The sequence below is a fragment of the Chrysochloris asiatica genome, unplaced genomic scaffold, assembly GCF_000296735.1.
Source record: "Chrysochloris asiatica unplaced genomic scaffold, ChrAsi1.0 scaffold00100, whole genome shotgun sequence".
Taxonomy (NCBI): domain Eukaryota; kingdom Metazoa; phylum Chordata; class Mammalia; order Afrosoricida; family Chrysochloridae; genus Chrysochloris; species Chrysochloris asiatica.
The window spans coordinates 8,054,134-8,068,367 of record NW_006408618.1 but is presented as its reverse complement, the minus strand read 5'-3'; the positions used below and the strand labels follow the sequence as shown (position 1 = coordinate 8,068,367).

The following is a 14,234-nucleotide window of genomic DNA, read 5'->3' as shown; positions in this document are numbered from 1 at the left end:
GAAAAGGGTCCACAACTCTAGAACTGCAAGAGCCACAGCCACTCTTAAGTTATTCAGTTGAATTAAAGTATCTGGAGAATGTCCCCAGTTCAAATCCACAGCTGACTTAAATTGTTAAAATCTTTGAAAGAGGGTATCGCGAATTTGGTCCTCAGTGAGGTTGTCTTTTGGGGAAATTCTGATCATGACATGTTTTTAGCAGCTTAGTTCAGGTACTCTCAGCATGAATGGAAGCTCAAAAAAGGCACAGGACACTTAGGCAATATGGGAAAGTTGTAATGAGTGGAAGAGGAGTTTTTACAGCAAAGTTTTGGGTATTCTAAGTTAGCCCCACAAATAGACCATGCTACAGGCTCACAGCCTACAAGCTAACATTAGAACAATGACTAAAACTAATTTTAAAGTGATTTCATTTTACTCTCCTTCCCTCTTCCTTTGCCTGTCCCAGATTATTCTCTGCTGTCATTTTTATTGCCCGAGTACCAGCATCTGATTTCTCTACTGCATGCAGAAGCTATAAGACTGGTCTTTGATGCCATGCCACTGTACCAAGATGAATGAATGGGCACCTTTCTCACCAAAATAGGATTCAGTCTAAGGGGAATCTGGCTCTTAAAGGCTCTGTTCATGTCATCTCAAAAATGTCCACCTTGTGCTTAAAGAGAAAGGAAGGGTATAGTTTATTTTAGGCTTGAGAGATTTGGGGCCACAAAATTATTGTCTTTATAGATGCTTGTGCATGTCACATCTGTTTGGATTTAAAATCAAGGCATATCAAAACTACAAAAGGATCTTGAAGTTCATCCAGCCAGAGCCTCATTAGACAGATGAGAAAATTCAAAGCTAGGTGATTCATTCAAGATTACTCAGACCATCTCTAGGCCTCCTGATTCCCAGTTCAGTATTTTGGCCACTGCTGAATAAAGGATGATATTTACAGTGAAACCCTACTGGAACCTACTCTGTCAGCTGCTCTCTTCCTAGGTCTTCCTGATCTTTCTAATGCATAGCTTAGTTGACTTTCTTTCTTAATAAAACCATGGGTGACTTTCTATCAACTCTCATCTCCTTAATCTATCATTCAAACTCTTTCAGAACTAACATCAATCTACATTTTTAGCATCAGTCCTCCACTGTTTTTCTCCATATTCTCCTCCCTGAAGCTTAATGAGACCTCCTGCAGTCCTACAAATACGCACTCTCCTTCTGTTTCTTTATACACATTGTTCTCTTCCTCTGGAACTGCCTCTCCAAGTTTTCTTCCCATTTTATTCCTTCCCATCCATTTTTGTGTGCCTATCTTCCATCCTCTCACTCAACACTGCTTTGTTCATGGCCATATCTGACATTTTCTACAAGATTGAAAACTCCTAAGAACAGGGAACATATAGCACCATTTGCTGAATGTGGCAAATACAGTACGCTTAAAAAATAATGTTGCATATAAGAATGAATGGCACCCTGGTTTCTGTAGATTCTAGGCAGGTCCACAATTTTTGGAGGTGCTAAGAAGTGTGAGGTTTGGGAGAGGAAGAGGAGGCATGCTAAAAGTCTGGAGAGTCTTCCTTTCTTAGATAGCTCAGCCTCGAACTATTGGTGCCCCTGCTACCTGTGGCATCTTGAGGTGACCATGTAGGATCTGTTGGCACTTGTATTTCTCAACATGTTATGGAAAAAATGCCTCATCCATAGCCCTTAGGAAGACTTCTTCTGTAATCATTATTTTATCATTCCCAGAAAGAGCTCCTTCGGGGTCTCGTGTAAAACTTGCATTGGTGAAGCAATTTCTGAACCTTCTCTTCTTGACATATTCTGCTGCCATCCAGACCAACATGATTACATTAATATACAATGGTGCTTTGATCGCAGCCCCATTGGTGAAGAAATTCCTGAGACATTCACTGTACCCCTATTTGTTTTTCCCATCGACTCAGATGGTGGTTATGTGCCGTGGAGTCGGTTCTGACTCATAGTGACCCTGTACAGTTTCCAAAGCTATAAATCTTTACAGGAGCAGAAAGCCTCATCTTTCTTGTGTGGAACAGCTGGTAGTTTCGAACTGCTGACCTTGAGGTTCACAGCCCGATTCGTAACCACTGTGCTACCAGAGCTCCTTGACTCAGATATAGCATAAGTAATATATTGACCCAGACTATATATAGCATAAGTAGTATATTCCAAGTTTTGCATCATATCAGATCCTCCCAGGAAAGGAAAAAAATCAAGAGAGAAGCTATCATTCTATATTTATCTTGATTCAAAAAATATGATGGCTATCCTTGACAGCCATGATATTCTCCTTCCCGCTGCCCTCTAAGATGCATCTGGTCTGGGCAGGATCATCATGTCAGCATCTATAGAGATGGAACTAAGTTACTCACATAGATACTCAAAGGGCTGAGATGGAAGCCAAGGGCAGAGACCCTGCTCTCAGCCCACCTCTCCATGGGAGAACTTTGCTGGGATCCTATACCTTCCTTGATAATGCTGCTCTTAGGTCCCTGAAAAAGAACACCTTCCCCCGTGAAGGTCATCTGGGACTGCTAATGAAAACAGGCTTGGTGGCGTGGGCAGGGGACAGCATAATGAAAATGTTCTAGAATTGGATAGTGGTGATAGTTGCATAACTTGGAAATATGCTACAAATCACTGAATTTCATATTTTAAAATGACATGTTTTATGGTATATGAACTTTCTCTCAACTTTTAAAAAGTCTTGGAATACTAAGACCTTATGCAGAAACATACAATATTGCAGCACAGATGCTCCTAAAAGACCACAAGGACTTTCTGCTCAAGTGCTTTCTCGCTCCATATTCTGAGGTTGTGTCATCTGGGGCTAGTGCAGATCTGACAAAAGTTCATCCATCTTAGCTCTGTGTCAGCTTGGTATGACCTTGGTCTGGTTTTTTACTTGTCTTTGTTTCTGCAGTTAACTGAGGTAATAAGCTTGACCTACTTGATGAGGATCCCCTGGGGAAGGAAAAATAAAACAAACTAGTTTGTTAAGTGATTTAGAGGTATGAGGTGCTAGATTTCTTCTGAATAATTATAGGAAGGGCTAAAGTGGCACCCAGTTGAGTGTGGAATAAACCCGGTCAGGGTTGGAGTGGTACCAGCTGGGGGGTGGGCATGTGTTGCTCTGGGTGAAGTGATTATTCCATTAGGTGCTGTCTTAGGAGCCATTATTGCTTGTGAGTTTTATGTTTGTGGTGAGAAGGAGACAGAGTTTGGCTTCTACTGCTAGAAGGGACATGGGGATGGGGTGGGGGAGAAGTGTTCCCCAGGAGAAATCTATTGGGTACTTACTTTGATATGGTCAGGGCATGCTGAGTGACTGGAAAGGATAAATGCTGTCCTGCAGGATTTGCGATTAGAAGGTTTACAGGTGAAAGGCCTCACTAGAGAAAGGCGAGCTATGGAAAACCAGAACCAGAGGCAGAGGAATTTCCATTTTCATACTCTCTTTGCACTGCAGCTGGAGTCCTGATGTAGTGCTATGGGATAATGCACTGGACCGACCACAGGTTGGTTTGAACAGCAAGGTTCTTAACAACAGTGCACTACAGCTAAGGAGCTCTGGTACTATAGTTGGACTGCTAACTGAAAGGTCAGCAGTTTGAATCTAACAGCCACTCCGTAGGAGAAAGATGAGGCTTTCTACTCCCAGAAAAATGTACAGCTTCAGAAATCTTATACAGAGTCTCTATGAATCAGAATTGACTCCATGGCACAAAAACCACTAGCAGCAGCAGCAGACATTGCAGCTACTAGATGACTGTGTTCTTCACTTCCCAGGTCACAGACATCCAGTTTATCAGCAGGCTGGCGCTGAATCCTCTTTGAGTTTAAAGAGAGGCAGTAAAGATGAATGTGAGCTGGATCTTTGCAACCTCCTTTTCCCCAACTCACAAGTTCAAGTTTACTCACAGGTCTTAGGGTGGTGGCACATAATAGGGAATGATATTGGTGTCGTTTGGAAACAGCTTAGTGACCTCTGACTCACAGAAACCCTCTTCACTTGTCTGTCCTAAGGGAGCAGCGAATATTCTTCCTCCTTTTTTTCTCAAGCATGTGCTCCTACTAGGTCTCTTACCCACTCCCTACTTCTCTCCCTATTGGAAGGAAATCCAGTCATCCTGCAAGAACCAGAAGCCTACTCTCCTTCCTTCTTCCCTCTCTGCCCAGGCAACATTACCTTTCTTTCTTCTATGTCTCCACAAGACTTTAACATGCACTATGTGTAACATCTGCCACATTCATTCATGGTGAACTGGTTTGGAGAACTTACGGAGTACTTCAATCAAGTGACTATCTCAATGCCTAGAACAATGTCTGGCACTTAATACAGACTCAATATATGTTAAATAAATAAAGCAGAACATCATTTGTGCCCTCCCACTTATAGTGAAGGATATTTATAAACTCTATAAATACTTAAAATTGCTTTCTTCTTTATGGCACTCGTACTTGATGACAGTACTTATTCTAAATGTGTCTACTTAAATCTTTTTTATGTATATGGAACTTTTTTTTTTTTTGCTTAAAGATGATAAATATTGGGGGGAAGAAGCCATGCCTTTGATTGTGTGTGTGTGTGTGTGTAAAGCAATGGTTTGCTAAAGTGTACTCAGAAGAATATTAGTCCTCAAACTAGTAAGCAGTGGACCTCCAGATTGGTTTGAACTGAAAGGTTGATCTTTCAAACTCACCATCTGCTCATCAGAAACATTATACAGGGTCAGTATGAGTTGGAACCGAATTGATGTCACTTAATAACAACAACAAGGATGGCAGTAGCTATAAAGCACAAAATGGTTTGAGGAAGTTCGGGAAAGGTTAGGTTAAGCAGCATTTTCTACTTTGAGATGTTTCACAGCTTTAAAATCATATGCTTTAGGAATATCAGAAAGAGGGGCATATACACAGTGTATTTTTATTTTTGATGATTTTATTGTGAATTGAGTGATAGTTTTCATGGGAAAGCATCAGCTTTACATTCATCCTATCATACCTTGTTTCACTGCAATGATTTCAGTCCCCTCCATGCGTCATCATTCAACAGCATTTGCTTCCAATCCCTCTGTTGTTGTTGTTTTTAATGTACACAGAAGCACTTAGGAATCTATAACCATTCAAACAACCGAAGGGTATACCCTGCATGCCAGCCCTCCAGCTGTCAGCACACAGCTCCTCTCCCTCCTTGAGTCTAGAGTCCCCAGCCGCTTCGTCTCTCCACGTCATCGTCTCTGCCTCCATCTTGGGCATCACTGCTTCTCTAGATAGGGTCCCACACTCAGCTCTTCTCCCTTGATGGTCCAAGGGACCTCTGCTCCTGGACTGCAACCACTCCCTTCCTTTTGTTACAAAACATCTGCCTTTACATTTGCAACATTCACAATCAGTTCTAAAGATAATTATTCACTATTGAATCACAAGAGTCTTATCCCCATCTCTTTTCACCAGTCCCATCTAGGCAGGTTGGAAACCACTTAGTGTAGATTCTCCCTTCTCCCGAGCCCTCTGAAACTAGGCTCCCTCTTGAAAACTTGTAAGCCAGTCACTTTGTGCCTTTGTTGTCCCCCTCTGCACATCCCCCCCCCCCCATTTTGGGTAGCCAATGTCTATGTTGCCCATCCCTGTCAACTTTGTATACAAAGGGGTTAGGAATGATCCTTGCTGTAAAGATTTGTTTCCTTTTTTAAGCTACTACATCCATAAATATAGGTCAAGTTCATCAAATTATAGTGAATTACACTCTTTTCCCTCTTCTTTCTTCTCTAGTTGAGTTCTGATCATCCAGGCATTGAAGCTAGATCAAAAGCTATCTTCAAGTATGGGTGTTCTTGTGCATCTCCCCTCACTTCATATCAGCTGGACACTTCACTCTCTGCTCTAGTTCTCTGTGACTATGTCCCTGTCCATGGGCTCAGGAGTCCCCAGGTCTCGGTGTACTGCTGGCCACCCAGGTTGCGATCCAGGTTGACAGGAGTCTATTGAACGTGGTTGGACATAGCTCACAGCTTCATTGCTGTTTCCCACTCATTTCCCCTTTATTGACAGATGAACATGGTCACCAGGAAGATTACATGCCTGGTTGTGTATTCCCTTTGAGTTTCAGTCTGTGAAGGGTTGTTTTGTTTTGTTTTTGTTTTTGTTTTGTTTTTTTGCCCTGAGGAGCCTTGATGGCTCCCAGGTGAACAACTTGCTTGTTCTTGTAGTAGTCAATCAGACTGGTGTGTTTTGACATACTGATTCAGACAGTATATTTTTGACATACTGGTTCAGTATCTACTACAGTGCAAAGCACAAAGTAGGTTTTTGGTGTTTTGTTAATAATTTGTTGATGATAGTCTATTGTCTTGATTTAAAGCCTGAGGAGCAGGTTCATTGCTTGGCTTTGTACTAGGGGACCGGTTGTTTACCACCCTCATATATGCTGCCCATATTATCTGCAAAGCTGATGAGAAAAATTAAAAACATTACTTTGCTTGTCACAGCAAGTTATCAAATATCTCCAATGGACTATGTGGCAAATGCTTATGGTTTTTGAAATAACCTGTCAGTCCAAGTTGCTCTGCAGTAACCTCCTAGGACTGTTTCATAAATGCCAATTCTCTGCACAGTAATTACCAACTCTTCTTGGTAAATTCACTGGTGTGTCTAGAGGTAATTGCTGGGGAACATAAACTTTCAAATTTACAAGAGGCAAACAACCTTGTATTTACCTCAGGGGGTTCTCAGGTATTCACACTGTGTTGTGTGAAGGATGTTATTGATCACAGAAATAAGGGGAAGAACTTGAATTTTCACCTTGGTAGTTTTCTCAATGGGTGAGAGCCTGGCTTACAAGACTTAGGGTAGAAAGGCCTGTGGTGGATAATTCACTTCTTCTCAGGGTCTCTTCCCTTCTTTGAAATCTGGAGCAGCGGAAGCCTGACCTAACTGCAGTTGGAATGCATTGTTGCCTCAGTTTAAGCTTGTTAATCTTAACTAGCAATAGGAAGAGAAAGATGAAAAAATTGGTTCAATTTTCACCTGTGCCTTTGGGGTTTCTCCTGCAGAGATCTCAGGAAACACAGAGGATATCCCTCTGGTGCGCTGGAGGCAACAATGGCTGGAGAATGGCACTTTGCTTTTTCACATTCATCACCAAGATGGTGTTCCAAGCCTCCCTGGACAAGACCCAACGGAAGAGCCCCAGCATGAGTCAGCAGAAGAGGAGCTGAGGATCCTTCACATCTCAGTCATGGTAAGAGCAGCTTGTCTTTGGCCTCTCAGATTATAGCTTGAGTTATCTTGATATTAAAAGTCTTGATGCATAATATTATATTATGGAAGGCTTTTTACTTATGGCCAACTGATTTAATGACATATAATAGCAATAAAACTAATATTTGGCAAAAAAACAGCAACAATAAAAAACAACCGAAAACTGGAAACTATAGTTCAGCCAAGTTGATACATAAAAATGACCATCACAGCACACTAGACAAAGCTCTACAGTAACTAAACACCATAACCACTGCCCATATTAATAAGTAAATTCCCCATATACAGACAACATTGTAACAGTACAGAAATTGTTCAGTGACAAAAAGTAGTCACTAGGATGTAAATAAAATTGCAGTTATTTCTATAGCAGTTATATTGGAAAATGCCCATTAAATTTGATTCTAATTAAATGCATCATCTGCTCCTATTTCTATATTTATAGGTGTGGCACTGTGAAATAAAGCGCTGGACCGCAAGATCAGTTTGAACCACAAGGTTAACGGTTCAAACTCACCAGTTGCTCCTGGGAAACCCTATTCAGGGTCACTATGAGGAGGAAGTGACTCAATGGCACTTAACAACAACATTACTAAACTAAGGAGCCCTGGTAACATAATAGGTTACATATTGGGCTGCTGATCTCCAAGTCAGCATTTCAAATCTAACAGCTGCTTTGTGGGAGAAAGATGAGGCTTTTTGCTCCTGTAAAGATTTACAGCCTCAGAATCACTATTATGGTAGTTGTCGTTGTTAAGTGCTGTTGAATGAGTTCCAATGAGTCAGAAGTTATTCCATGGCGGCAGCGGCAGCAGCATTACTAAACTGTTAGCTTTAAGAATGGGCACGGACATAGAAAAACTGCTCAAAAACAAGAGGTAATATTAAGTGAGGGCAATTTGAATAATTCAATTAGATTCAAATTATTCAGTTAGTTGTTGTTGTTGTTAAGTGCCATCAAGTCGCTTCTTACTCATAGAGATCCTGTGAAGGTTTCTGAGGAGGGACTGGTAAGTTTGAACAACTAACTTTGTGGTTCAAATCAACCTTGAGTTCGGGTGTGTATCCTACGGTGCCACACCAGGACTATTTGATACTAGCCCCATAATTGTTGAATTATTGAATCAATTAGCTGCCTGCTGCTAACAAGTTCTCTCTCTAGCAGCCTAGAGAACGTGAAAATTGTGACTTTCTCTCTTCTTACAATAAGGGGCATGTCAACAGATATTTGCTCCTTCTGCTGGAAGTGGCACAATCAGCATCTCTTCTTCCTTCCTGCAATGTGAAACCTCAAGAACACTAGAAGAATGAGAGGCAGGGGGAAGGGAGAGTATTTACTTAGGGGTATGAATGTTTTCTTCATAGTGTTGGAATCATGTGGGAAAGGATTGAGAATGGCTGCACAACTTGAAGAGTGTGATCCATGCCACTGGATTGTATATGTAGAAATTGTTGAACTGATGGATGTTTTACTAAATATGTTTTCAGTGCAATTTAAAAAATCGATTAAAAATGAGACAAGAAAAGAAAACTAGAAGATTCTTTCTAAAATTTCAGGAACCCCTATTCTAGAATCTCACTAGAATGTAAATGCGGTGAATTTACTTTCTAATGATATTTTTGTTTCATTTATTTATTCAGTGATGTATGTCTGGAACACTGCGATTGCAGATACGTGGTAGTTAATGCAATGTGGAAGGAGTGAATGCATTTCCCAGTTATGTTGGAAAACACCTATTACATTTGGTTCAAACCAAATGCATTATCTGCTCCTAGAATAGCCTGACAGTACACTGAGACTTGGCAGTGATTATCCATGGGCCATAGTCCCTGGAGAAGGACTTCATGTTGAATAAAGTGAAGGGTAGGAGAAATAGAGGAAGACTCTCCATGAGATGGATTGGCACAGTGGCCGAAGCAACGGACTCAACCGTAACGATTGTGAGGTTGGCTCAGGACCGGGCAGTGTTTCGAACTGTTGCGCTGTGAGTCAGTACCAACCTGATGTTAACAAAAACAACATAGGTATAGGAGGACATAGGCTGTTTCACAGGTAGTAAATTCAACAGAGAACCAACCCAGGTCTAGGTCTATATTTTAACTCCCCATGTATTGCTCTGATACCATCATTCCAAACTCATTGACCCTGTGTAGGGTTTCCAAGGAGTGACCAATGAGTTCTAACCTCTGACCTTGAGGTTATTAGTCCTGTGCTTATCCTACAGTGCCACACCAGGGCTCCACATGATATTTGATTTTGTTAATTAAAGTGGGACTGCTGAACACATTCTTAATATATAAGGATCACCAAAAAGTTTATGAAAAAATACACTATATTTTAATTCTATTTTTCCACAAACTTTTTGAATGCCCCCTCATATTAATTTTTTTTTTTTTTTGGCAAAAGAAAATCTCTCTGTAAAGGAGATTTCCAAAATTTGAGTGTTCATTTCTTTCTCAACCAGTGTCACCATGACCCCTTGGCTGGGTGAGTTCCTGGCATATACACATACCAGGTTATTTAAACTGTATGAGGGAGCAAAGAGCCCTTTCACAGCAAATGGTAAGCCTCAATGTCCACATACGGCCAGAAGGCAGATAGGTAAATGACATTGCTCTGCTTCTCATTTACAAATTAATTGAGGTTTGGAGCAGGGGTTATAGTATTTGTACATGCGCAATCAAAGACCAGTGTTTCTTCTGTCAGAGAAAGTTGTCTTCTTCAATATAAGTGATAGTTTCAGGAGAGTGGAGAGGTTGAGCAGATCAGCTGAATCAGCCTGGCACTGACTGGGGTGACAGATGTGGAGTACAGATTGTCTTCACATTTACAATACGCTCTGATTGAAAAGAAGGGAGCAGTTATGAATTTCCGACCAGCCATCCACAGCCTCCCACCAATGTGGAAAACAGTCATGGGCATGGGTGGTGATTTTTTGGTGGAGGAAAGGGTCTATGACCATTTCAAAGAACATATTTTTGTCTTATTAAATATGTTTTCAGGGTTAATAAAAAAGCATCTAGAGATTTCCAGTGATTAATACTGAGTTGTGGTTGTGGCTGAATACAAGAAGTAAAGGCAGGTAATTTGGCAAAGGGCTATATAGTAGAGGTTGAGAGGGTGGCTAGTGTGGGGATCCTTGGAAAGTCATGCACAGCCTGAAGCTTGTCAATAGCATATTGTCCTAGTTGCTGCATTATATCTTCACTGTAGTGAGGACACATCTTCTAGGAAGTTGTTATTAGGTGTCATCGAGTTGGCACTGACTCTTAGAGACCTTTTGCACAGCAGAATGAAACAATGTCCGATCCTGGTCCAGCCTCACTACTGTTGCCACACTTGAGTCCATCGATGCTGTCACTTGACCAATCCATCTCGTTGGGGTCTTCCTCTTTTTCTCTGACCCTCCATCTTACCAAGCCTGATATCCTTCTCCAGTGACTGTTCCCTCTGACAATGTGTCCAAAGTAGGAGAGACGAAGTTTGGCCATCTTGGCCTCTAAGGAGCACTCTGGCTGCACTTAATTCAAAACAGATCTATTGGTTCTTTTGGCAGCCCATGGCACTTTCAGTATTCTCCTCCAACACCGTAATTTAAAGGCATCAATTCTTCTACAGTCTTCCTTATTCACTTATACAATCAAGATGGCGGATCGAGTAGATATACAGTGAGGAGCTCCGACACCAACAACACAGAATACCGGCCAAACAGGCTCAGGGGATGGTGCTAGAACTCTGAACCACTTATAAAGGAATATTTAGAAGATTGGAAGGCTTACAGCTAGGGAAATTTTTAGGAGAATCAAGAAATCCATTGCTTTCTAATTCAAGACCATTAGCTATTCCCAGAGCCACCATCTTGGGAGAGAACAAGTGGGGGAAGGATCAGAGCAGCCATGAACGCCTGACAGAACCGAGGAGTTACAGATGTGGATATTCATTTTTTTGGTATCTGTCCATTGTTCATTGGTCTCTCCCTGATTGTGCACCTCCATTCTGGTAACTAGAGGGGATACCTGAGCAAATGGATACCCTACCGCCACCCCTGGAGGGTTCTACTAGGCATGCGCACAGATCTCCTTGAAATTTAAAGTGACAGTTTCAACATAAAACCAAACGGCCACTACTTGTCTGTCTGTTGTACGTTGGTGGCTTGTGAGTTGCTGTGATTCTGAGGGCTATGCCACCGGTATTTTAAATAACCAGCAGGGTCACCCATGGTGGACAGGTTTCAGATGAGCTTCCAGACAAAGACAGACTAGGAAGAAGAAGTGACTAACTACTTCCGAATCTTTAGTCACTGAAAACCTTATGAATAACAGAGAAACACTTCTATGAAGAGTAAGTGTCATAGAAATAAGATCTCTAGAAGTGTATGTGTGTGTGTGGTGGTATGGGTGACAGGTGACTATGAAGAGAGAGCTATACAGACCAAGGATGCCTAAGGATTTGAGAAAATAGGTTGTACCCTTAAACTATAAAAACCACTATGATAAGCCTACATTGTTATTGTTGTTAACTGCTATCGAGTTGGTTCTGACTCATAGCAGCCCTGTACTGGGTTTCCAAGGAGCAACTGGTAGATTTGAAATGCTTACCTGTGGTTTGGGGTTCAGTGCTGATCCTATAGCACCATAACAGGAATCCAAGCCCTACATTAGTAATGTTTTTTTTAAATGAGCTCTCTGGTTATCTCCCTGAGCAGGGATTACTGGACAGTTTGTCTGTAATGGAGAGAGAACAAAAAGTTTAAGCTAGCTTAGATCTTTCACTTCATTCATGGAGGTTATCCATGGCAGACCACCAGTGACGTTCTGCTTCCCCCATAAAATGGGAGAGTTTATTCCTTCAGGCTGTTGTTGTTGTTAAGTGTTGTAGAGTTGGTTCCAAATCATAGAGACCCTGTATAGGAATTCCTATGCATGTCTGGTAGGTTTGACCCTGCTTAAGCGACAGCACCACACCAGGTCTTACTTAGCTTAGTTAAGTGAACTATATCTCATTTCCAAGTAAGTTGGAGGAGGCAGAGGTGCAAAGGTCATTGGTTCAGGATGAGGGTGGGAAAGTCTTGTGTTTGTCTGTAGCCTCATCTCTTGGTTATGGATAGGTCCATGTCTCCCATAGGAAGATTCTGGAAGGCCTTTGACTTCTGCTAGAAAACAGATCACAGGTGGACCGAAGATAGGAGTACTGAAATGGAGTCTACCACAGTCCACCTTGCCGTCTCCCTTCCTCCTTTTCCATTCCATACAACACATCCTCACATACTGCCTCTCCTATCCTTAAGATTCTATTCTAGAAACAGTTTCAAAGTCTGAAGTTGTGTATCTTCCCTCAGCTTAGAAATCAAGCCTGAGGGTATCGTATTTGAAGATGCCGTTCCTACAGTCTCTGATGATTCCTTCTGAAGCGATTCCGAGACTGGTAGACTTTGTTTGATACACTTTATACCATATCCTTTGGAAGTAAAATAGACAACCATTTGAGGTATCTGCAATGGCAGTATAATATATGTCAGAAGATAGCAAAATCCTTTGACTAATAAGAGTTGAGCAGTGAGTGCACTTAAATGAATATTATTACCCAAGCCCCGTTAGTTATGAAATAACAATAGTAGGGCTATTTTTCATTAACTATGATGATTAATGTTGATGTGGTTTTCAATTTGGATCAAAATAGCATAATTTGAAAAGGGAATAAAAGTTAAGATTATTATCAAAACATAAATACACCCAACTTTTCCCCCCTGTTAAGTAGATGTATATTTAAAAGCTTAACTGATAATCCTAAAATGTTCCATTATGTGTAGAGGGAATTAATGGTTCTGTGAAAACCTGAAAGTTGACATTTCTCTCATTTTGTATTTACACTTTTCTCATCCATATTGCCCTAATGAAAGGACCACTGTTTATTTTTACATTTTGCATTTGCTATCTTTTGTTTTGAACACAAAATATAAGTAGTGAGAAAATGAAAAGTAAAAGAAGACCTTTTTTGTATCCTTATGACATTGTGTGAATGGGAATTTGTAAGGCTTCTCTTATATTGTACTCAGTATAAATATACCATCTGCAAAATCATGGACTTGCAGAAAACCAATACCCTGATGACTGGGAAGTTGAACAATTTAAAACTTTGAGAAACCTTTTGCTTTTCTTATTTTTCAATCACATCTTAAAATTTTTGAATTATTTTTTTTTCCAAAGAGGCAGTATTTCTCCTTTGCGTAAAATAATTGGATTTCCCTCCTGAAGTCTTTGTATTATTGCTTTGAGGGTCAACTGATGTATTTTAACCTTTTGCATGATTCAAACTTGGCTGAAGAGATTTATTTCAAATTTTTCAAGATAATTGACATTTAGAACTACAAAAGTACACAAGGATACTCTTTTGCAAACTCTTGAACAAGTAGAAACAGAACATCAAATGAAAACCAATGTGTGCACTTGAACCAAAATTAAAGGAATTCTTCAGTTACAGGGCAAATTACTTACTCCCTAGAAGACTAAGATTCAACATGATTTTACATTACATATTTAGAATCTCTGTGGATTTAAATGTCCTTATTATACTGTCGGAACCGACTCGACGGCACTTAACAACAACAACAACAAATTATACTTTCGATAGTTGACCATATAATCTCCAATTTTCCATTTTATGGCATGTAGAAGAATTAATGAGGCACAATAGAATTTTAATATATTATCATTATATCTCATCTTTATAATTAAAGATGGTAGTTTTAATAGTTTTCCTATACTCATAGTTTGGTTACATACATTTTTCCCACCAAGTAGCATTTCAAAATACTTTAATTTGATTTTGGTTTTGGCTGTACTTCTTTTTTATTTTTTAAAGTTTTTATTGTGACTTATGTGATAGTTTTCATGGGAGAACATCAGCTTTACTTTCATCCTACCGTATTTCGTTTCATTGCAATGATTACAATCCCCTCCAT

General features: G+C 40.4%; 1 protein-coding gene across 2 annotated transcripts in view; it reads left to right on the top strand.

Annotated features, from left to right (window-relative positions):
* Nucleotides 1-14,234, top strand: part of ASTN1 (astrotactin 1) — a 531,426-nt gene that overhangs the window by 187,371 nt on the left and 329,821 nt on the right. For both annotated transcript variants that reach the window (XM_006867074.1, XM_006867075.1), the window contains exon 2: nucleotides 7,065-7,252. In XM_006867074.1, coding sequence (XP_006867136.1) covers nucleotides 7,065-7,252 — 188 coding nt within the window. The remainder of the gene's footprint in view (nucleotides 1-7,064; nucleotides 7,253-14,234) is intronic.